The sequence below is a fragment of the Camelus dromedarius genome, chromosome 9, assembly GCF_036321535.1.
Source record: "Camelus dromedarius isolate mCamDro1 chromosome 9, mCamDro1.pat, whole genome shotgun sequence".
Lineage (NCBI taxonomy): Eukaryota > Metazoa > Chordata > Mammalia > Artiodactyla > Camelidae > Camelus > Camelus dromedarius.
Genome location: NC_087444.1, coordinates 70470353 through 70492586, shown reverse-complemented (window position 1 = coordinate 70492586; position 22234 = coordinate 70470353). Strand labels below are relative to the sequence as shown.

At 50.2% G+C, this 22234-nt stretch overlaps 1 protein-coding gene across 2 annotated transcripts; it reads left to right on the top strand.

Moving 5' to 3' along the window:
- The first annotated feature begins 142 nt into the window (after positions 1-142).
- On the top strand, positions 143-21026 carry PHLDB3 (pleckstrin homology like domain family B member 3). Of its 2 annotated transcripts, XM_031458766.2 has the most exons (16): positions 143-206; positions 793-1032; positions 1825-2007; positions 2292-2429; positions 4366-4494; positions 4732-4893; positions 5869-5979; positions 6141-6224; positions 6536-6646; positions 12867-12966; positions 13115-13205; positions 13291-13378; positions 13546-13602; positions 16561-16780; positions 17413-17498; positions 18543-21026. In XM_031458766.2, exons 2-16 carry the CDS (start codon positions 808-810, stop codon positions 18675-18677), a joined length of 1920 nt encoding a protein of 639 aa, XP_031314626.1. In that variant the 5' UTR covers positions 143-206; positions 793-807; the 3' UTR covers positions 18678-21026. The 2 variants fall into 2 exon arrangements, with proteins under 2 accessions (XP_031314626.1, XP_064345466.1); XM_064489396.1 differs by lacking the exon at positions 2292-2429.
- Positions 21027-22234: the final 1208 nt, after the last annotated feature.

Genomic DNA, 22234 nt, shown 5'->3' with positions numbered 1-22234 from the left:
CAGATGTGGCGACTGCGGGCGGGGCAAGCTGGTCGTTCTCTCCTCCCTCCAGAGCTGTTAGACCTGTTGGCCCCCCCTCCACTTCCGGGCTGCTGGGGAGGGGGAACAGAGCAGCCTTTCTCTCCTCCCTCTTTCCCAGCCACCTGTCTAGTGGGCAGAAACGGCAGCGCTGGAGCGCAGAGCGGAGCGCGCCGGAGCCTGAACGGGTGAGGGGCCCGGGTCTGCGGGCGTGGAGGGGGCTGCAGTGCGGGAATCTCGCTCCGGGAAGAGCGGAAGACTCAAGCTCCTGGTTTGTCCAGAGAGAGGGAGAGCAGGAGTCCCGACTCCTGGATCCCTGGGTGAGGCGGCAGGGGCGCCGCTCCCTTACACAGTGGGGTCGGAGCTAAGATTACTGGGCGGGAGCCCGGACTCCAGAGTCCGCGAAGGAGAAGGTGATAGGGTCGCTTAAAGTGGTCCAAGGGATTGTGGGGAGCTGCTGTGAGAGTGCAGGCTCGACACCTGGATAGCAGGGAGAGGCCGGCAGGGGGCGCCCTGGGACCCCGGACTCAAATTCCGGTCCCGCCTCCAGGGGCGTGACGCCCTAGGAGCCGTCGAACCTCGCCCCTAGAAACTCCAGGCCACACCTCCAGAATGCTCAGCCCCATCCTTTGAACTCTTAGGCCCCACCTCTGGAGCACTCTCCCAGAGCCAGAGCTTACGGGGGGGGGGGGGGGGGGCAGCTCAGGGCCCTGGGCCACGCCCCCACGCTACCGGGCCACGCCCCCGGAACTCCAGGCCCCGCCCACCCAACAGGACCCCGCAGCGGCCATGGGGACGCGCAGCAACCCAGACGAGGGGACCCCGCCGCCAGAGTGCGACGCAGACATCCTGTCTCAAGAGACCACTCAGCCTCAGGAGCACCCCGAGGACCCCCGCGAGCAGGAGGTGCCCGAGGCCCCTGCAGAGCTTCTGAGCGCCCAAAGAGCGGAGCAGCAGGCGGAGGAAGAGGAAGAAGTGGGAGAAGGCAGCAGCACTGAGAGCAGCCGCGATGCGGTGAGGGACCGGGAGGGCGAGAGCCACTGGGGACCCAGAGGGACAGACCCAAGTGGATGACAGTGAGATAGGTATCGAGAGACCTGATAGAGACCCAGAGATATGGAGACTCCTGAGAGCCAGAAACCCAGACCCATAGTCAGAGACCCAGACCCAGAGCCAGAGACCCAGACCCAGAGCCAGAGAGACCCAGACCAAGTGAGAGAGCAGATAGACAGAGACCCAGAGACAAAGGAGACAGAGAGACAAAGATCCACAAGAGACAGAGACACTGAAAGACCAGAGACAGAGCCTCAAAGAGACGGGGATAGAGACACAGAGAAACCCAGAAACAAAGATGCTCAGAGAAACAGAAATAGAGACAGAGAAACCTTGAGAGGGAGATACTCCGAGGGAGAAAGAGAAATAGCTATTCAGAGACAGAAGACAGACAGTAAGTCGGGAAGACAAATCCAGAGAAACAGGAGGAAACACTCAGAGAGACCCGGGGAAAGAGAAAGAGAGATGCAGGGCCTACAAGGACGTGACCCCAAGAGAATGGGACCTGGAGAGAGAAAAAGAAGCACCATCCTTGAGTTGGCTCTTTATCCCCTGTTCAGATTACTAGCCCCTGGGCCACCTCCTGGGGCCGAGCAGTTAGCGGACCTGCACCCTTCCCTCCTCGAATGAAAGAGCGTGGTGGAATTAGGCCAACTCAGACCCTCCGAGTGGGGTATGGGGTGGGGAACAGACCTACTTAGTGACTGCAGGGGGCGAGTCCTCTTCAATTGACCACATACTCTCCAACCTCAGGCCGAGGCTCCGCCTCCCGTTCAGACTCCGGCCACGCCCCCCGCACCCACTCAGTCTGGGGAAGGGGTGCGAGGGGCGGCGCGGCGGCTTCGAGCACAGCAGCTGGAGGCACTGACTCGCGTGGCCTTGATGGAGCAGCGAGTGAAGGAGCTACAGCGTCAGCGGAAGGAGCTGAGGATCGAGGTGAGGCTGCAGAGCTCTTTCAAAATCTGGCCCCAACTCTTGGGGGACCCTCAAGGCCAGGCTACCAGTCCTTTCCAACTGCTGCGGGAGCCGACTCGGCCTCCAGCTCCATCCGCCCTCCGAATCTAGGAGTTCAGATTCCTAGGTTTCCAGCTCCATCCGCCCTCCGAATCCAGGGGTTCAGATTCCCAGGTTTCTCACTCAGACCCAGGGGTCCGAGCCTCCAGCCCTCTCCTTACTCAGACCCAGGCCTCTGGGTCCCAGCCCTTGCATTCTCTCCTCAGATGGAGGTGGAGGTGGCCCTGCTGCGGGGTGAGCTGGCTGGGGAGCGAGTGGCCGCTCGGCGGGAGGAGGAGCAGCTCCGGGAGCTGCTGGGGCAGCAGGTGGACGCAGAGCAGGGCGGCCAAGAGCAACAGGAACAGGTCTGTTCGTCCTGCTGGGTCTTCATCGTCAGTTTTCTTCCTTGTTGGACGGCTACGCCTGGTGGTGCTCCTAGGACCTGGGCCCCCGGGTTACCCCCATTCCCCAAATGGGGATACTTGGGCTGGGGGTGGGGAGGTGGGCGTATGCCTCTCCTTGTTTTCCTCCGTCCTCCCTGTCCATGATTTTGGGACCTGGCTGAATGGGGCATCTTCCTTTGCCTCATCCCTCTTTGCTCTTTAAATGTCACATTGTGAAAAAAACTCAAACCAAAAAAATATAAGTTAGAGGACTGCCAGGTGATGTACTGCCCAGCTGAGTGATTAATTCTCAGTCTGGTTTCATATCCCCCGATTTGCTTCCCCGTCCCTAGTTTTGAAAACCAATCTCAGAGATCATACTGCCTGAAAATATTGCCTTTTAAAAAACATTATCACTATATCATTATTACACCTTAAGAATGAATAAGTTCTTAATATTGTCTCATTTCCAGTCCAGTTTTTGTGGGTCCCGGATTGTCTCAAAAACGACAGTTAACAGTCGGCTGTTTGAATCGGGTCCCTGAAAGGCCAATATATTGTAATCGGCTGAAATGCCTTGTGTGTCTTGTTTCACCTCTAATGGTTCCTGACTGTTTCCCCCTCATCCTAGTTGTTGGAGGAGGTCCCATGCACGTGGCTGGTTGTGTGCCTGGGGTGTCCTTTATCTCGTGTCTCTTCCTGCAGGCAGGTGGTTGGTTAGATGCAGGGGCTGGATCAGATTCAGATGTGCTGTAGTGCTTCCTGTGCACTGTGTCAGGGGAGCATCGTCTCTTCTGTGAGGTCACTCTGATCACTGCATAATAATCATTTACCTAAAGGCTTTAACATCCACTGGTGGTCATGGCTTAGACTGGTTAGCACTATAGGTTGGAAAAGGGTAACTTTGTAATTCTATCAATCTCTCTCTTTACCCTTATCCTTATGTACTGGAATTTCCTGGGGCTAGGCCCTGGGGTCTTCATTTACCCTCAAAGAGCCTGTATTTCTCCCAGCCCTGAGTTCTCTCCCAAAATCTAGACCTATGTGTCCTGCTTCCTAGGATACTGATTCTTGCATGCTCCCTCCTGCCCCAGAACCTGGGAGTCCAGCCCTTCTTCCCTCAGACTCAGGAGCACAGGCCCCCAGCACCTCCTCCCTCAGACCCAGGAGTCTGGCCTCTTCTCATTAACCATATCCAAAGCTGACCTCAGCAACTCCCTTTTCCACACTGTCCCTGTCTCACTGTCCCTTTGGTCACCAGGCCAGAGTCCTGTGCCTCGCTCTGCACGCCTCCTTATCTCTCACCTGTCAGTCCTGACAGGTAACTGACAAGCCTGTCAGTCCACATGCCCTATTCTTTGTGCTCCCTAAACCTCTCTGTCTAGACTGTCTCCTTTACCTCTGCACTGCCCAGACCTCAGATGTGGTCTCCTTTTCATTGCCTGGAGGACTCATGAAGGAGCTGGTCTCAACCCCTCAACTATCTCCCTGAGGGACGATTCCACACCTAGACCTGCTCCATCCTTTCAGTCCTTCCATGGCTCCCAGGATCTGGGCTCCACAGCCTGGTGGGCCAAACCCGATATGAGCTGCTCCCTGCCTGCCTTTCCATTGCCATTTCCCACTGGCTCCCTCCCACTTCCCTCCACCCCACCTTCCTCCTCCTTGACCAGAGTTTGCCCCCTACACTTCCTGTACTTTTCAGCTTCCATTCATTTGCTTCATGTTGTGCCCTCCTTCCAGACAGGCAGGGTGAACCAGACAGACAGGGTCCCTGCCCTCATGGAGCCGAAACCCTAGGCAGGGAGGGGGACACCCCAGGCAGGGAAGGCCTTGAATCTGGCAGGCCTGGCCCTGGTTGGCCTCTGTTTCCCTCCCCGTGCTCAGGCTGAGGCTAAGAGCCTGGTTGTTCATTCAGGATCAAAAGCGGCTGAGCCAAGAGCGGGCTCGTGTAGAGGGTCTTCGCCAAAGACTCCAGGAGGCCCAGGGACAGCTTGACTTGCAGCCGGAAGACCAGCGCGAGCGGCTTCTACAGAGAGTGCAGGAGGTGAGACCCTCTCAGGGACCCAGTGTCCAGGCCACTCAGGACCCAGTCATCCAGGCCCACAGCCCCCTCCTTTCCCACCCATCTTGGAATTCAGGCCCCAGCCCCCTAACCCCCAGGACTCAGAAGTCTAGTCCTCAGGCTCCCCTCCCTCACTGCCCAGGAATCCTGGCCCCAGCCCATGACCCTCCCGGTTCCCAGGGGTCCAGGCCTCCAGCCCTTTTGTGTTCCCACCAACAGATGAGAGAACAGCTGGACGTGGCCCAGCATGCTTACGAGGACCTGGAGTTCCAGCAGCTGGAGCAGGAGAGCCGGCGGGAGGACGAGGATCGTGACAAACCCGGGGCCCGGGCGCGGGACCCCAAGGTCCAGGAACTACAGGCCAGCGTGGCGCAGCACAGGGTGGGTCAGGCTGGGCTGGCCCTGCCTCCCTCGCCATTGCCCTCTGCCTCCTCCACGCCATGTGTGGTCCCTTCTCGGTCCTCATGTCCTCCCTGCATCCTGTTCTTCAGATTAGTAACGACAATCGCTGATGTTTATTGAGCATTTACTGTGTAGCAGGCATGGTCCTAAATGGTTCCTGAGCATTTAGTCATTGAATCCTTTTAACAATCCCTGGAGAAAATTCATTATTTTTTCCCATTTTGTAAATGAAAAACCTGAAGGTTAAGGTGCCCCAGTAATCTTTTCCAAGGTCACTTAAAGGATAGAGCTGGGATGTGAACCCACTGGAGCTCCACCACTATACTCCATGCTTCTCAAGCCCTCATCCCAAAAGATGCTCCCACCAGTCTTTTCTCGGAGCTTTATGTCAAGGGTCTGACAGGCCCTGCTGGAAAAAGCGACATATTTGACTATATTTAATACAAAATTTCCTGAAGTTTTGGATTAGGAAGTTCTGACTTGCCTCTCCTCTCTCCACCTCTATTTCTGGATCTTTCTCCCGCCACTCTCTCTTTTCCCTTCCAGTCTCACACGGCTTCTGCCTGTTTCTGTTCTGTCTCTTTTCTCTGCATGTCTGTCTCTTGGGGTCTATTGTGGGTCTTCTTTTCTGTATCTAGTCTGCTTTGTCTTTCTATCTGTCCCTTTCTCTCTCTTTCTTTCTCAGTGACTCTCTCTGGGTCTCTGTCTCCCTCAGTCTCTGTATATCGGATCCTCCGTCCCGCCAACCCACTCAGGTCTCTTTGGACCCCCAGAAGGGAAGAGGGCACCAGGGAGGTTAACCCTGAGTCCCCCACCCCTTCCCAGGCACCCAGGTCCCAGGGTCTCTGTCATGGGGTGGAGCAAACCCCAGGCTCTCAAGGAGGACGTGGTTCTGTGGGAGCCGGCCGGGGCCCCTGGGGCAGCTGAGTAACCAGGGCCCTGGGCTGCCCACAGCGCCGGATCCAGGTCTTGGAGGAGCAGCTCAGGTCGCTGGGGGAGCAGATGGCGGCTGAGACCCGGGGGCTGAGCCGGAAGAAGGAGGAGGCCCTTCAGGCCCTGATGCAGGTAAGGGTGCCCCAGACACCTGTCCGCTGTCCTCACTTCCCCCGGGGGCACCCCACCCCTGCACCGCAGATGTCTCCTGGCGCCAGGACAGCTGCTGAGATGGTCCCGTGTGGTGCCAAGGTGTGGTGGTCGCTGAGGTCTTGCCTTTGCTCCTCCCCTAGGAACGGAGCCGCCTGCTGGAGCTCAATCACCTTCAGGGAGCCCCTGGCGGGGACTTCCCTGAGTCCAAACAGGCCCTCACTAAGGTATGGGCATTTCATGTACCTGTCCGCCTCCTCCTCCCTCAGACCCAATAAGCCAGGCCCTCGACCCCCTTGAAATCCAGGATTTTCAACGCCTGACCCCTTTTACTCTTGGGACCCAGGAGTTCAGGCCTCCAGGCCCTCCTCCTCAGGGAACCAGCAGCCTCTGTCCACAGTCCTCCCTCACTGAGACCACATTTCAGCTCTCTTGAGACCTTAGCCTTTGTTTTTCCATCCAAGAAATGGGCTGGCACTGGAGGCAGGGGCCAGAGCATCCTTCCAGCAGTCACCCACCTTCACCCCCTCTCCTGCAGCTCCTGTTCACCCAGAAAACAGACCGCCAGTTGCTGGTTCTCCAGGACCCCACTGCCCATGCTGCCGCCGCCACCTCTTCCTGCCTCTTCTCCGTTCACAGCTCCCTCCAGGTGCCCCCTCAATGCCTCGGTTACCCCGGGTCTCCCTGGTCACAGGGGCTTTCTCTGCCGTGGGGCGTGGGGGAGAGGGAAGGTTGATCAGGGGGTATTTTTATTTTTATCAGCCTCCAGCTTTATTATTCTTTTTCTTTCTTCTGCCTAACACCCCACCCTTCCCTTGGAGAAATGGGAACGTGCCCACCCAGGTGTAAATTTTAAAAGCGACCAAAGAGGACATATTGATAAGAAAGCCCACAGCCCTTCCCCAGAAGCAGTGCAGCTCCTTGTCTCTTGGATATCCTTCCTTCCAGAGCTGCTTAAAACTGGGGGGACCCAACGTATTAATGGGTTAAAACACTTGTTGAGTGGGTTGCTATCAATTTTTTAAATGAAATAGAGTAGGAGGAGGGTATAGCTCACTGGTAGAGGGCATGCTTAGCGTGCACAAGGTCCTGGGTTCAATCCCCAGTACTTCCATTAAAAATAAAAGTTAAAAAAAATTTTTTTAATGAAATAGAGTAGATGTGTGTGACGCAGGGGTAAATACACAATGAAAAAGTTTTGTTTCAGTTGCATGGACATGGGGTAAGTGCTTAGAAATTGGTAGCTTTTGTTATATCATGTAAAATTTTTTTTTCCAAGAAAAGGGTGTCTTAGCTACTTGTTGGCTTTTATTTTCTAACTTAAGACTGTCACAGGGATTGTTTCCTGTTGATACACTCAGATGTGCCTCATCCTTTTTAATGACTCTAATGATAACAATGTCTACAGGAACAGTAATAATGACAGCAAATATTCGTTGAGACTTTATGGGGTGCCAGGTACTGTTTTAAATGTTCCCCATGGGTTCACTCATTAAGACTTTGCAACAACTCTGCAAGCTAGGTTCTTATTTCCATTTTTAGATGAAGACACTGAGGCAGAGAGGTGCTGCTTCTTAACCAGCTAGCGATTTGAACCCAGGCACTATTTCCAGAGCCTATGCTCTAATTACTCTGAGCTTCTGTGTCGCACACAATCCTACATGGGGGCGCTGAGCTACCCCTCCCTCTGCGGATGGTGATTTGAGGTTTTCTGCAGTTTAAGCAATGCTGTCATAGAGATCTCTGTGTGTGGCTTTGTACACACAATAATAATAACACTATTAATTATTATCGATTAATCACATTGTCTAGGGTAAAATATAATTGTTAATTATGTTGTCTGATATAATATGCTACATATTCTTTATTTGTTAATTAATATTAACAACACTAATATTATTAATAATAATTTTTGAGAGCTTAATTTAGGCCAGGGTCTACTCAAAGCCATCTTATCTCTTTAAACCATATGGAATTGCTATTATTTGGAGGTTAGAAACAGTCAAATATTGACAATTGACATGCTTCAACCTAATTTTACATATATGTATAGTATAAAATTATATATATATTAATATAAAAGTTATATTATAGAATTCATGGACATATAATTCAACAGTATATACTATATATTCATGAAATTATATATGTATAAAATTTTATTTTTTGCTCAGAAGAGCCTGCAGAAGTAGGTTCTATTATTATCTGGGTAAATGGTTAGCAGATCTTTCTAGCTGGTTCCCCTAGAAGGGTGATAAAGGTGGATTGTCAGCTCTGTTGCCAGGCAACATGACTTAGGGTAAACATGACCCTTATAAGTGAATTGTGTATGTATAAATACTTGGTGGGAAGCCGTGTCCATTCCTACGGAGCCCTTCCCTGACTTATTGGCCCTTGTGGACATGGAGCTTCTATGGCCAGGTGGACCCTATACCCACCGGCATGGATCTGGTACCCACCTTGCACCTGGGGTCGCCTGGGGGCCAGACACTGGCCCCTGGGCACTGGTGGCTGTGCTGGGCACTCTTCTCTGTGCTTCACATGAGGTCACCCGGTGAACCCATGCATCAGCCACGGCATGGCGGCGGGACATTACAGAGGGGGAATCTGCCTGAGAAGAGACGTGACTTGCCAAAGGCACACACCCAGTTTCGCGGCAGAGCTAGGTTTGAACCAGGTCTGCCTGTTTCCACAGCCTGTGCCTTTTGGGAGACGAGGGTTTCATAGGCATCCTTCAGAATCCAAGTGGGCACCTGATTAGCACTAGGTCAGAGGGAGCAATGGGAGTCCTCAGGGCACACAAAGAGCCCAGAGAATATTTATTTACTCAGCCAGATAAACAGTAAACAGTGGCTAAATGGATGCAGGAATTAACAAATTACTCCTCCTTGCCCCTTTCTCTCTCTCCCTCCAAGTCCTATTAAATCCTTCTCAAGTTCCACCCCTTCTTCCCAGGATCACATGATGCCTAAGTATACCGACTCTGCTTGAGTTCCAATACCTGTTCTGCCACTTCCTAGCCGGCTGAACTTAGATACACGGGTGTGCCTCAGTTTACTTAGCTGCGAAATGGGACTAATAACAGCATTCATTGGTTAACGCATTTAAGTGCTTAGTGTTTGCCAGGCATACAGTAGGTGCTCAGTAAATGTGGGCTGCTATTGCTCTGATTACAGTTATAATGATTAATATTATTATAACTTTTATCATCCTTGTTCTATCCACTCCCATCCTGATCTCTGGTTTTTGTGACCCTATACCAGCCTCTTCAATGGTGTCTCCATCTTACTTTTTGTCTCCCAGTAATCTATTCTCCAAACCACAGCCAGAGTGACTTTCATCCCTCCTACTTCACTTTCCCACCAAAAGCCTTCAGTAATTCCTCCAGGCTCCTCACCATGGCTCACAGTCTCCACATGATCTGGCCCCTGCCCATCTCTCACCATTCCTCCCTATATTCACTCTGCTCAGCTGCAGGAGTGCTGACCCACCAAAATGCCATATTTGTTCCTGCCTCAGGGCCTTTGCACTTGCTGATCTGCCCCTAGAACACCCTTTCCCTCAGTCTCCCCTGGCCAACTCTTATTTTTTGAGCCTTAGAGTCAGTGTCTAGAAGGCTGTTTCTGGTCTTCCAGTTGGAAGATGATCCTTTTTTTAAAAAAATTAATTTATTGTGGAATAATTTCTGTACAGTAAATACACATATTTCAAATGTACAATTTGATGAATTTTGATAGATGTAAGGGTGATCCTTTTTTATAACACTCTTCACTCACAGCAGTTTCTGACAATACACTTATATGACGGGTCATTCAGTTCCTACAACGGAAGTCCCTTACAGACAGGGCTTGGGTCTCTCTACTCGCCTTTTTCCTCAGTGCTATGTTCTCTCAGCCAGGAAGTGTGGGGAAGATCAGTTGAAGGAAGGAAAGTGTGAAGGGGTACAGAAACTCAGGACTCGTTTCCTCTTTATGAAGTGGAGCCAAACTTTCCCAACTCCCAGGGCTGTCAGAAGCTGAAATGGGCCTGCTGAGTGCCCAGTACCTTGTTAGGCACAGACTGAGCTCTTGATAAATATTGGCTATGTTTTTTTTTAAACTTTTCATTATTAAAAATAATAATACAAATATAGAAAATCACATCCAACACATACACAGCTTAATGATTACATTTATTATATGGAAACAGTCTGGTACCAGCCACCTGGGTCAGGAGATAGACCTGGCAGCTGGTCCAGAAGCCCCCACGTGCCCCTGCATCAGTCTCCTGGACGGTAGCCCTGGACTGATGTTTATCGTAGTATCTTTCTTAAATTTCTTTAAAGTTCCACCAGTTATGTGTCTATCCCTAAAAACTATAGTTGAGTCTTACTTTTTTGTGTGTGGCTGTCTTTTCTGTGTGGGTGTCTTTTTTTGGAAGTGGGGAGGTAATCAGGTTTATTTGTTTATTTAATGGAGGTACTGGAGATTGAACCCAGGATCTTGTGCACGCTAAGCACGCGCTCTACCACTGAGCTATGGTAGACCTATCCTCTCCCCCTCCATGGCTCTGTCTTTCTTTTAAGTCTCCTTTAACCCATAGACCCCACCCCAAACCCAACCATTTCTTTTATTGTCCCCCTTGCAATTTATCTGGTGGAGAAAGCAGGTTGTTGCTCTGTAGAGTGTCCCAGGCAGGGTTTGCTGATTGCATCCACGGGGGTCCATGTCACCTCGCTCTGCCTCTTTGTTTCCTATAAAGTTGATGGGGGCGCTGAGCAGATGCAGGGTCAGCACTTTGGCAAGTATTCTTGGGGCTGTACATCTGATTCTCTTTTTGTGGCCTCCGTGCCTTTGTTGATTGGCTCACTAGAGGTCATGAGTGGTAAAATTCCATCTGTCAGTCCTTTAGTTATTGATTGAAGTATTTCTATAAAGAAGGACTTGCCTTCGTTGATTATTTGGCTACCCAGGGATATGGTTTTTTGTAGGAAATGGAGGAAAAATGCTTGATGGTTTCACTTTGTTCACCTGTCTTTAGAATAAAGGACTGGTTCTCTTGCATCCTCCAAGGTGACCAATTCGATTTTTCTTTTAGTATTATTATTAACTCATGGATTACATATATTGGATGAGTTACCATCTATGGCAATGAATATCCCTATCAGTGCTCAAATTATGCAACTTATTTATTTTTATTGTTTTTTATTTTCATGCAGAGCTGTTGCTGTTTTTTTCTTTAAGAAATTATTTCAGGTTTATTTCTTTACTTACTTACTTTCAAATAAGTTTATTTTTATTTTTTGGTATTTTTTAAATTTTGAAATAATTTAAGACTTACAGGAAAATTGCAGAAATAGTAGAAAGAATTCCTGTATACCTGTCACCCAGATTCTGTAATTAACATGTTCCCACATTTGACATTTGCTTTCTTCTCTCTACGCACACACGCACACGCACACACAATGTATTCTCTTCTGAAGCGTAATTCCCCTTTACCCCTAAATACTTCTATATTTATTACCTAAGGTCAAGGTCATTCTCTTACATAACCACAGTGCAGTGACCACATTCAGGAAGCTAACATTGAAATAATACTGTTCAAGTCCACAGATGTTACTCATATTTTGTCAGTTGTCCACAAATGTTTTTTTTCTAACAAAAAAACAAACAAAAAAAATTTTTTTCTGGTCCAGGAACACAGGCTCCATTTGGTTGTCATGTTTATTTTTTATTTTTTAAAAACCTAACAGTCCCCTCGTTCTAAGTTCAAAGGGTACAGGAGGATATTCAGAGAAAAGCCTCCCGCCATTGTTTCCAGCCACGCAGTTCCCCTCCCCGCGGCGGCCAGGGCTACCAGGTTCTTGCATCTTCCCAGAGATACTCTGTGTTGATACAGTCAGTCATGTATATCCTTTCCCCCTCTTTTTATGCATGGGTAGTATCCTCTTTCCACTGCTCTGTACTTGCTTTTGTCTTGGACATGATTTTCTACTTGATGTGAGGAGCATCCTCTTCCTTTCATATGCTTCTGAGTTTTCCTCTGGACAAATGATCCCTGATTTATAGACCCCAGCCCCTGTGATGGGCACTTAGGTGGTCCCCAGGCTTCTGCAGGGAGTAACCTTGAACTCAGGTCATTTTGCACATGTCTGAGTGTATCCACAGGCTATATAGTCCTGGAAGTAGAATTGGGGCTCAAAGGTTTATGCATTTGTCATTTTGATTTTTGAAGAAGAGCTAAATTGGCTTCCATAAAGGTAGTTCCAATAAAACATGCCCCAGCATAATGGGAAAGTGTCTGGGTTTCCCACATCCTCACCAGCACAGTGGGCTTTTTTTTTTCCAACAGTTTTATCCAGATAATAATTCACCTAGTCTACCGCTCACCCATTTATTTGGGGGGTAAGTAATTAGGTATATTTATTTAGTTTTTTTAGTGGAGATACTGGGAATTGAACCCAGGGACCTCGTGCATGCTAAGCATGAGCTCTACCACTGCGCTATTCCCTGCCCCCACCACTCACCCATTTGAAGTGTACAATTCAGTGGTTTTTAGTATAATCACAGAGTTGCGCGACCATCACCGCAATCAATTTTGGAGTATACTCATTGCCCTCAGAGAAACCCTGTCCCCTTTAGCCGTCACCCCTCAATTCCCCTCTCCTCCCAGCCCCTGGCAACCACTAAACCACTTCCTGTCTCTAGATCTGCCCGTTCTGGACATTACACTGTGTGGTCCTTTGTGACTGGCTGCTTTCACTCAGCATCATGTTTACAGTCGCTTTTTGATCTGTGCCAATGAGATAGTGGTTTTACTTGGCGGTTCTCTGACTTAATGGTTGAGATTGAGCATCTTTTCCGGTGTGCGTGGGCCCTGTGTGTTTTCAGGGCTCCATTGGCCTGCAGAGGACGGGAAGCCTAACACGGAAGAGGGGAGAGAGAGGGAGCCAGAGGGGATCCCCGCGGCCTCTGTCTCTCCATTGTACTGGTGAGTATAGCCGCCGTCCCCTGTTCCTTCTTCCCCCGTCACCAGCCCTCTGCAGCACAGGAACCTGGGTGCCTCCACTGGGTGAGAGATGGAGGGGCTTAGACATGGGAGAATCTCAGCCCCCTAGCCCCAGCTCTTCTCCCCCCAGGAGCCCTGGAGGCCTCCGCCCTCCCACCAGCAGCAGGAGACTCTGGGAGACACCCCCTCTATCAGCTGCTGAACTGTGGCCCCGGGAATAGGTGAGATGTCAGGGAGAAGGTGGGGAGATGGGAGGAAGAGGCTGGGCCCCTGTAACCTGTCCTGGTCTCTGTCCCCTCCTCCCAGCTGTGGGGCCCTCCACCCAGACATCGCCCGCATGGAGCGGCTCCTGCAGCAGGCGGTGGCGGAGAGGGAGCGGCTGCTCCAGGCCAGGGTGAGACCCCAGACCCTCCTCCCTGGGGTCAGGAGATTCAGCCCCTCCTCCCTCAGATCCAGGAGCCCAGACCCCCCGCCCCTCCTCCTTCAGGACCCAGGAACCCAGGACATTGTCCCCAGTTCTTATGTGAGCATTCTCCTTGATGCTTTCTTTCACATCCACAGGAAGGGACCAGGAGGAGCACGGAAGGTTCCTCGGGCCCCGCTGTACCTGCCATCATGGTCAGTCCCCCCTCCCCCTCCCCCCTCCTCTCCCCTGCTCTGTCTGGTCCCCTGGCCTGTGGCCTTTCTCATCTCCCCCATCCTCTCCTCCAGTGGCACAGAAAAGTGTCCCCAGCTTGGCAAGGAAAGGGGGGCTCAAAAGACCTAGTTTCTGTTTCCCTCAGGGTCTTCTGTCTCCATGGCACGTCCTTGGGTAACATGCTCGGTTTTCTGTGCCTCAGTTTCCTCTCCTGTAAGTGGGTGACAGTGTCAGCACTTACTGTAGAATGAGGGTAACCACATGCTGGGGCTTTTAAATACTACTTTAAATTCTGTTTTACTTGTTTGATTGCTTTAAAAAAACTTTTATTACAGAAATAGCCAAGCATGTTCAAAGATAGAATAGATTAATAAATGCCCCATATACCTACCACACAGCTCAAGGGATTATCAATATTGAATCTTGTTTTCCTTGCCAACTTTGTTGTACTGATTCCTCCTGTATTTTAGAGCAAATTCCAGATATTGTATCATTTCACCCATACTTTACTCTGCAGTGGAATATTTTACAGCAAATTCCAGATATTGTATCATTTCATCCATACCTCACTATGTATCTCCAACAGATAAGCTTTTTTTTAACATAAGAAAAATTCCACTGTCATACTTTATGAGATTATTAAAATACTGGAACATTCTAATATATAGTCCATATTCACGTTTCCCTAATGATCTCCAAAATGTCTTTCTAAAGTTGGTTATTTAAATCTGGATCCAAACAAAGCACACCCGATGCATGTAGTTAAAACGTCTCTTAAATCTCTGAGATGGGGGGAAGGTACAGCTCAGTGATAAAGCTCCTGCTTACCATGGAGGAGGTCCTGGGTTCAATCCCTAGTACCGTCATTAAAATAAATAGATAAGTAAATAAATAAATCTAATTACCTACCCTCCTCGAAATTTTTTTTTAAAAATTTCTGAAATCTGCTCCCTCCCCCACTTAAAAAAATGCCATTTGTTCATGGACAAAGTCACTTATCCTGTAGAGTTTCTCGTATTCTGGATTTAGCTGACAGCTTCTTATTAAAATGTTATTTTTACCTCCACTAATAGCACGGATACTTTTTTGTTATAACAAACACTATAGAATTTGGGAACGTGAAGGTCTCCCTTTGCCCTGCTTGAAGTGCAGGTGTTTTCTATTGTTGAGAAGCCTTCAGATCTTTTTTTTCTACTTTTCCAGACATCAATCAGACCATATTTTGTGAATTTATTTTCCTTGTAAACGAGCACATCATTCCCAACCTGGTTTTTGTTTTCTCAGCCATTTGGCCTTTCCCTATTTATTTCAACCCAATATTTAAGGAGTGCCTACCATGTGGTAGACCCTGAGTGAAAGCAGTGACCAAAGTGACAATCCCTGCCCTCGGGGAAGCTGTGTGTAGCGGGGAAAATAAACAAAAAGCAACATCAATAAGTAAAACAAGTAGCAGGTCAGGTGCCGTTAAGAGCCAGGGAGAGAAATAAAGCAGGAAGGCCGGGGGAGCCTTCTGGGTTGTCAGGCCTAAGCTCTACCTCATTAAAAATGAAGCACTTGCTGTGTAACATCATCACTTATTAAACAGCCTGCCCTGTGTTGTCTGCATTGTCACCCCGCCACCGCCCCCTTACACCTCGGGCTGCCTTCTTGTATGCGTAAGCAAGTGTGTCTTTGGGATTCATGGCTGGAATCAGAATGGCCAGGTCAGAAAGCCTGATGGGAGTTTCCTCCTCTGTGAAATGAGGACAGTTGTTTGGGAGAGGCAACGAGGTGATCACTTGGCATGGTGCCAGACACCTAGTGGGACCTTCCATACATGGAGAACCTTAGGGTTACTGTGCAGATTTGGTGAGATGACCCCAGGGATGCCCTTTAAGCACCCCTTCCCCTCCTGTGCATTCCGGGCTCCTCCCCACTTCCCCTCCTCACTCTCCTCTGTCTCCATCCAATGAGTCTCACCTCTGTTTCTCATCCCTTCTTGCTTTGGCCTTGCTTCAGTCTTTTCAGCCCCCAGTACTCAAAGTGTGGTCCGTGGACAAGCAGCATCAGGGTCCCTGTGCAGACTAAATCTGAGTCTGCATTTTTGCAAGATCCCTGCAGGGTCCACTTGCATGCTGAAGCCTGAGGTGTACTGCTCTGAGCCTCAGCGTGGCCATGGGGATCTTACCATTCTTTGCAGGGATGATTTGGGAAGAATAGGTATAATCAGACTGGGCCTCGGGGCAGTAGACACTTTCATGGCCTTAATTCTTCTCCCCTTATGGCCACCTGAGATGACCACTCTGCCTGGGGAGTCCTGGCTCGGTCAGCTCTGGTTGTGTGCCTTGGGCCTAGTTACTTAACCTCTCTGAGTCTTGGCTTCCACATCTGTAAAATGATGTACTTACCCTCCAGGAGAGTTTGAAGGGGCAAAGGGATTATACCTATAAAGTGCTTAGCACAGGTAATAATCACTAATTTCATCACAAAAATAATGTCATCAGCAATAATAATAATGGAAACAGTGCTCTAATTTATTAATCACTCACTATTTGGCTCCTGTTTTACAGAGGCAGTAGGTCCCATCAGGGTCCCTTACTTCTGTGACATGCCTCTAGTGTTTCAGGGTCAGTGCTAGGGTCAGGAAGACCTGGGTTTGCATCCCAGCTCTGCCACTGTGTGACCTTGGCTGGATTATTTTCCTTCTCTGTACCTCAGTGTGTTCATCTGAAGAATGGGGCTCATAGTAGCCCTGTCCCAAGGGTGGCCGTGGGGAGTCAAGGAATTGATGCTGGTAAAGCCCCAGGCAATGTCAGTCAATTAGCGCAGCTGTTGGAAATATCACCTTGATCGTCATTATTGATGTTCCTGTTTAAAGGCCATGCCTAGCCTTACACTGGAGCTACAGGACCCCCTCCTGACCCTACAACGTCAGCTGCCCCCTTCTCTTCCCTCCCCAGGCCCCTCCCACTCCCCCATCTGGCCCTCCAGGCCCTCGAGTCTTGGATCTGCGGCAGCACCTAGAACGCTGGGGCCACAACCCGGATAACTGCCCACATATACAGGTGTCCGGGGCATGCTGCCGCGGATCCCTGGTGAAGATGGGAGGCCGCATCAAAACCTGGAGGAAGAGGTGGTTCTGCTTTGACCGCCAGGCCCGCCGCCTGGCCTACTATGCGGGTAAGCGCAGCCTGGCCGCCTTGGGCCTCAGGCCCCCAGGACCCTGGAAGAGGTGATGCCAGACTTTTACTCCAGAGACCTAGAAGTCTCACCCCTGGCCCTCTTCTCTCTTAGGCCCATGAGTCTGGATCCCTAGCCCCTTCCCCATTTAGTGACCCAGCCCTCCTGAGTAACATGGGTAACAGTTTTGTACAATTCAGGCTTCCCAAACCCCAAGATAAGATACACAGGAGGAGTCTGGACATTACCAGCACCCTAAACCCAGGGGTCCAGGCCCCACCCCCAAATCCCAGGGGCCCAGGCCCCTCCTCCTTCCTCTCTAGGAAGGACCTGAACCTCTCCCTGAGTCCCTTCCCTTCTTGGACCAAGGCTCTCGGGGACCTAGGATTCCAGCTCCCAGGATCCCATTCTCCAATCTTGTCCAGTCTCCACACTCAGTCTTCCATCTCGCTTCACCTCCCAGCCACATTACTTTAGGGACCTTCAGAATCTGTCACCATGTTCCTTATGCCAACCCCAGTCTCAGGACTTGGGTCCAATAACTTCCCTCCTGCCCTGACGTCTACACATACACACACACACACACACACACCTCTCACTGGCTCTGTTTCTCCCTCACCTCCCTCCATCAGACAAAGAAGAGGCCAAGCTAAAAGGCGTCATCTACTTCCAGGCCATCGAGGAAGTCTACTATGACCATTTACGCTGTGCCTTCAAGGTGAAGCCCCTGCTGGGTTCTGCCCTGTCCTCCTGGTTGGAGCCTCAGCATTCAGGCCTGAGTTTATTCCCAGGAAAGGCCACCCACAGCCCTTACTGTCAGGGTCCTCCATCCAGCCGAGGAGACCAATGGTCATTTCACTGCAGGGACCAAAAATTAAGAGCTCATTCTCTGGCTCTCAGCCACTGTAACTCTTCTTGGAACAAAAGTTTTAGAGCAAAAATTTGGCAAACTCAGATGCCAAGCTGAGACTAAAAGACTGAAAAAGGGCAGGGTGAGAACTGAGGCAGCCAGGGAACATCGAAAAGACATGATCATTTCTCAGCATCTGCCCATGAACTGCCAAAAGGGAATGGGCCCCATGGTGTCATATCCATATTTATTTTTTTCCTTGAGAACTCAGGAATTGGAACTTTTATAAAAATGCAGTGCCAGAAATCTACATGTTGGCAACTGATACAATGTTTAGAAAGCTCTGGAGAGTGACCGACTGTGGCTTTTTAGAGTTTATGTTGGAATCCCCGCTGTGGGACATCAGGAAAATGACTTCCCTTCTCCAGTCGTAGTTTCTCACCTGCGAAATGAGCCGTCAGTCCATTTCCTTAGAGTTGAGGTTCAAAATAGATAACAGATGTAAGGGATTTACTTTATTCAAGGTTGGCAAGTGAATACTCAATACAGGGATTGTAGACACTAGCTTTCCCCAGTTACAAACCAAGGGGACCTAGATTCGGGGGGAGGGGGGAAATTAGAATATCCATATTTCTAATATAGGAGAAGGTAAGCTAGAGGGAGAGGACATGAGTCCTTCTTTTAAATTCCTCTCGCTCCCAAAATTCTAAGCGCCTTCCTGTGTTGATTCATTTAATCGTCATAACCCAGTGAAGTAGGTAGCATCATTTAGGAAGACAGATGGGGAAACATTCAGGGGGTCTAAATAACTTGCCCAGTGCCACACAGCATGTCAGTTAGCAAGGGTGGGATTCGAAGCAGGTGAACCCGTATCCATTCTCTTAACTACCTCTACTCCACTACTTATTCCAGAGCCCCAACCCTCGCCTAACGTTCTGTGTCAAAACTTATGAACGCCTGTTCTACATGGTGGCCCCGAGCCCTGAGGCCATGCGTATTTGGATGGACGTCATCGTGACAGCCGCTGACGAGAACCACGCCCCCTGATTGGCCACACCCTATCAGGGGGACGTCCTAGCGAGGCCCCGCCCTGCCCGCGCTGCCCGCCCTCCTCCCAGGCCACGCCCACCACCTGGAAGCCCTGCCCCTCCCCTTTGGAACTCTCTTGGGAATTTTCGAGGCTGGGCTGGTCTAAGCCTTGATGTTCTGGGCTGCAGGTGCCTTCCCCAGACGGGAAGCCAGCCCCTGGGGCTCTGTCCCGGGCAGGAGGAAGATTTCGGGGACCGGAAGAAACTATTTATTGGTGCTCCTGTGATACCGAATTAAACATGGAAGGAAAACAGTGGTTACTGCTGAGGTTCCCAGCACAGGGGTCCAGGGCCCCTTGGCTCCTAGGCAGGACCCTTGAGGTATGGGTATCTGTGAGAGCTCTCCCCTTTAGGAATGGAGGCCTTCCACCCCAAGGTCATGGCTGGGAGAGGGAGAGTGGGGAGGCATGCATCCTTAGTCTTGTGGCAATTTTGTTTTTTCAGTTTGTGGGCCCGCCTGTTTCCACCCTTTTGGACCTGACTGGGCTACTGGCAATTTCTGGGAACTCAGAGGCTTCTGCCCTCCAGGCCTTAGCACATGTCATTCCCTCTGCCCTTCCCTTAACCAGCCAGCTCCTTATTCTTCAGGCCTTAACTGGGATGTCGCCTCCTTCAAGAAGCCCTTCCTGACTCCCCTAGCTGGGTCAAGCCCTGGCTTTGAGCTAAGCTGTCCCATCCCTGAACATCCTGCATCATCACTGGTGATGGACCCATGTCCTGATGGACAGGGAGATCTATGAGGGCATAGCCAGGGCTGTCCTGGTCACGACTGTGTCCCCAGGACCATAGGGCACATTATATTCTATGAAAGTGAAAAAAATGCTATCTTTTCACCTCTCAGTCTGGTCTTTGTACATAATGTTCGCTTTGCTAAATCACCTTTCCCCACTCCGCCCTACTCCTCAGCGTTTAGGTCATAGATCAGATGTTTCCTTCTCCAGGAAGCCATCCCTGATTCTCCTGACTGAGTCAGGCCTTCCCACCCTAGCCCTGATCACTCTGCTCGTGCTCTCCGCATCACAGTCTTGACTACTCTGGGTCGTCTTTCCTGATGACTGTGTTTCCGGTGCTGGGTGGGAGCCCCAGGAGGTGGGAGTTGGGCTGTTTCCATCATTACTGAGTCCTTCGCACACAGCAGAGGGCCTATCTGCAAACTAGGTGTTGAGGGACTGTCTTATGGTTGAATAAATTGATGACAAAGATGCTGAGGATGGGGCGGTGGTGAACAAGACAGACATAGAACTTTTCATCTTTTAAGTCTCACCCGAGGTGTCTGTCCCCTCCTTCAGGAAGCTCTCCCTGATCTCTGGTAGGCTTCCACAGTCACCTGGGCTCCCCTACTGCCCTGACGACTCTGGGCTGTCACTGTGTGGAACAGGTCTTTTCCTCCCTTAAACCTCTCTGGAACAGCATTCGGTCTCTGATTCACATCTCAGGACCTGGGTGTCCTGTCTCAGGATTCCTTGAGGATCCAGATGTGCCCCCTGAGGCCTGGGAATGCAAACACTCCCATCCCCAGGCCCTTGGGGACCCCAGGTGTTCCTTGGCCTCTACCTCCAGATGTCAGAGATCATTTTTGGATCATTTCATTCCCCCAGCCCGTCTACAAACTGGGTTCTCTTTCTGGAACCAGCATCATAAGCGTGTGACTAGTATAGTTGACAGGTCTCTGAGTTCAGAAAAGCTCCTTGGCTGAAAATTCTTAATTTTGTATTTGAATTTGTGTTTTGTAAGTGGAGTCTGAAGTTTCATGGAGCATGAACTAGGGAGACTGGGGCCTCGGCTCAAACAGGGTCCCACACCTGCCATCTCCCATCTCCTCGGGACAGGTTCTGTCTGCCTGCCCCTGCCCAGTGACCTCTGCTATCCTCCAGCTCTGGTAGGGGCCTGGGTGCCCCCGGGAAGGTCAGGCATCTCGTGCCTGATGGCATCTCAAGTGGGACGTGGCAGCGGGCAGCTAGTGGAAGGGGAACCCAGGTTGTTTTAGTTGGGGGGCAGGGTCTCTAGATACCTGTGAGGGTCTGTGCCGTGCTCACCCCACGAGTATCCTTGTGCCCAAGGGCACATGACATTAGACACCGTAAGGATTGAGAGAGGTGGGGGAAGAAAGGAAAAGAGAGTTTCTACTTTAGTGCCTTTTTTTGTGCATTTACTTTTAAAATTTTTATTTTTTATAGCTTTGTTGAAGTATAATTTATATAAGAAAACTGCATATATTTAATGTATACAATTTGATGGATTTAGACATATGTATATACCTATAACACTATCACCACAATCAAGGTAATAAATGCATCCATCTCCAACATTTCCTAGGTGTCCATTTATGTGTGTGTTTTCAACAGTAAGAATATTTAATATGAGATCAATCCTGTCAACAAATTGTTGTTGTTGTTAACAGATTTTTAAGTGCACAATACTATATTTATTTAATAACACTCTTTCCTGTCTTTTGAACCAGGTCCACATATTTTCATTTTGTACTGAGCCCCACAAATTATGTAGCTAGCCCTGAGTCTGACCCCACCCCTTCTCTGACACATCTCAGCACGTCCCAGAGGGAGTGGGTCTGAGACAGGCTGGGAACGTCACTGGACTCAAGCCTGCTCTTCCCCAGGGGACAGAAAACCCATAGTAAATATCGCCCTAGGCTTGTCTGAGGCCCTGGCCTGAACTCCAGGGCTGGGGATGTGGTGCCTCCACACTGACCCTTCTGCTCATCTATCTGGGGAACCAATTCTAAATCATTTTGCAGTGATCCCTGTGGAGAGGAGCTGGGGAGAGTCACAGAGTTGGTGTAAGTAGAGGCCCAGCATTCAAACCTTCCTCTGTCTCTGGCCCCGGGCCAGGCAGGGGCTCTGGTTCCAGGCTCAGGCACCCAGGATCCGGGCAGGCCTGAGCAAGAGGAGACTCCCCACCCTGGGTCCCACTCCCTCCCAAGACGCCAGCTCTTCTGGTCTGGCCAGTTGGGGTTCCTCCCTGAAACTCTCCCACGCTGCTGGAGCCTGCAGGGCCTTCTGCTCCTGAGCACACAATAATAATAGTATTGTCACCCTGCCTCACTCCATCCCTCAGGAGACAGGAGGTTTCAGACCCCTTTGACAAAGGAGGCAGCTGAAGTTCAGAGAGGGAGATGGAGTTGCTTGAGTTCACACAGCAGAGAGGATTAAAATTTCAGTCTGTCTGACTTCAGACTTGATACTTTGTCCACTGCCTCACTCCACCCTGAAAGACTCTCCTTCATTAGAAACCAGACACCTCAGAGGCTCAGAGAGGTTAAGACACTTAGACAGGGTCACACAGCAAACCATAAGTGGGGCTGGGATTTCAAGGCTGGGGGGCAGAGAGTCAGGGGGCAGTGCTGAATGACTTCATGATCAGTCATTCACTTTCTCTCTCTGAGCTTCAGCCTGATGCCAGGTGACCCAACCTAGGTGACTGAAGTGATAGTCATTGTTGGGGAACAGGGGTGCCCTACGGGGTCAGGGGAATGGATAAAATCTTTATGAACACAGC

What these genes read in the sequence shown, in the direction of transcription:
- PHLDB3 (XM_031458766.2), top strand. Translation starts at nt 808, where the DNA reads ATGGGGACGCGCAGCAACCCAGACGAGGGGACCCCGCCGCCAGAGTGC. An exon ending in CTGAGAGCAGCCGCGATGCG is followed by an intron (nt 1,033 to 1,824) that starts GTGAGGGACCGG and finishes CTCCAACCTCAG; the next exon opens with GCCGAGGCTCCGCCTCCCGT. An exon ending in AACTGTGGCCCCGGGAATAG is followed by an intron (nt 13,206 to 13,290) that starts GTGAGATGTCAG and finishes CCCTCCTCCCAG; the next exon opens with CTGTGGGGCCCTCCACCCAG.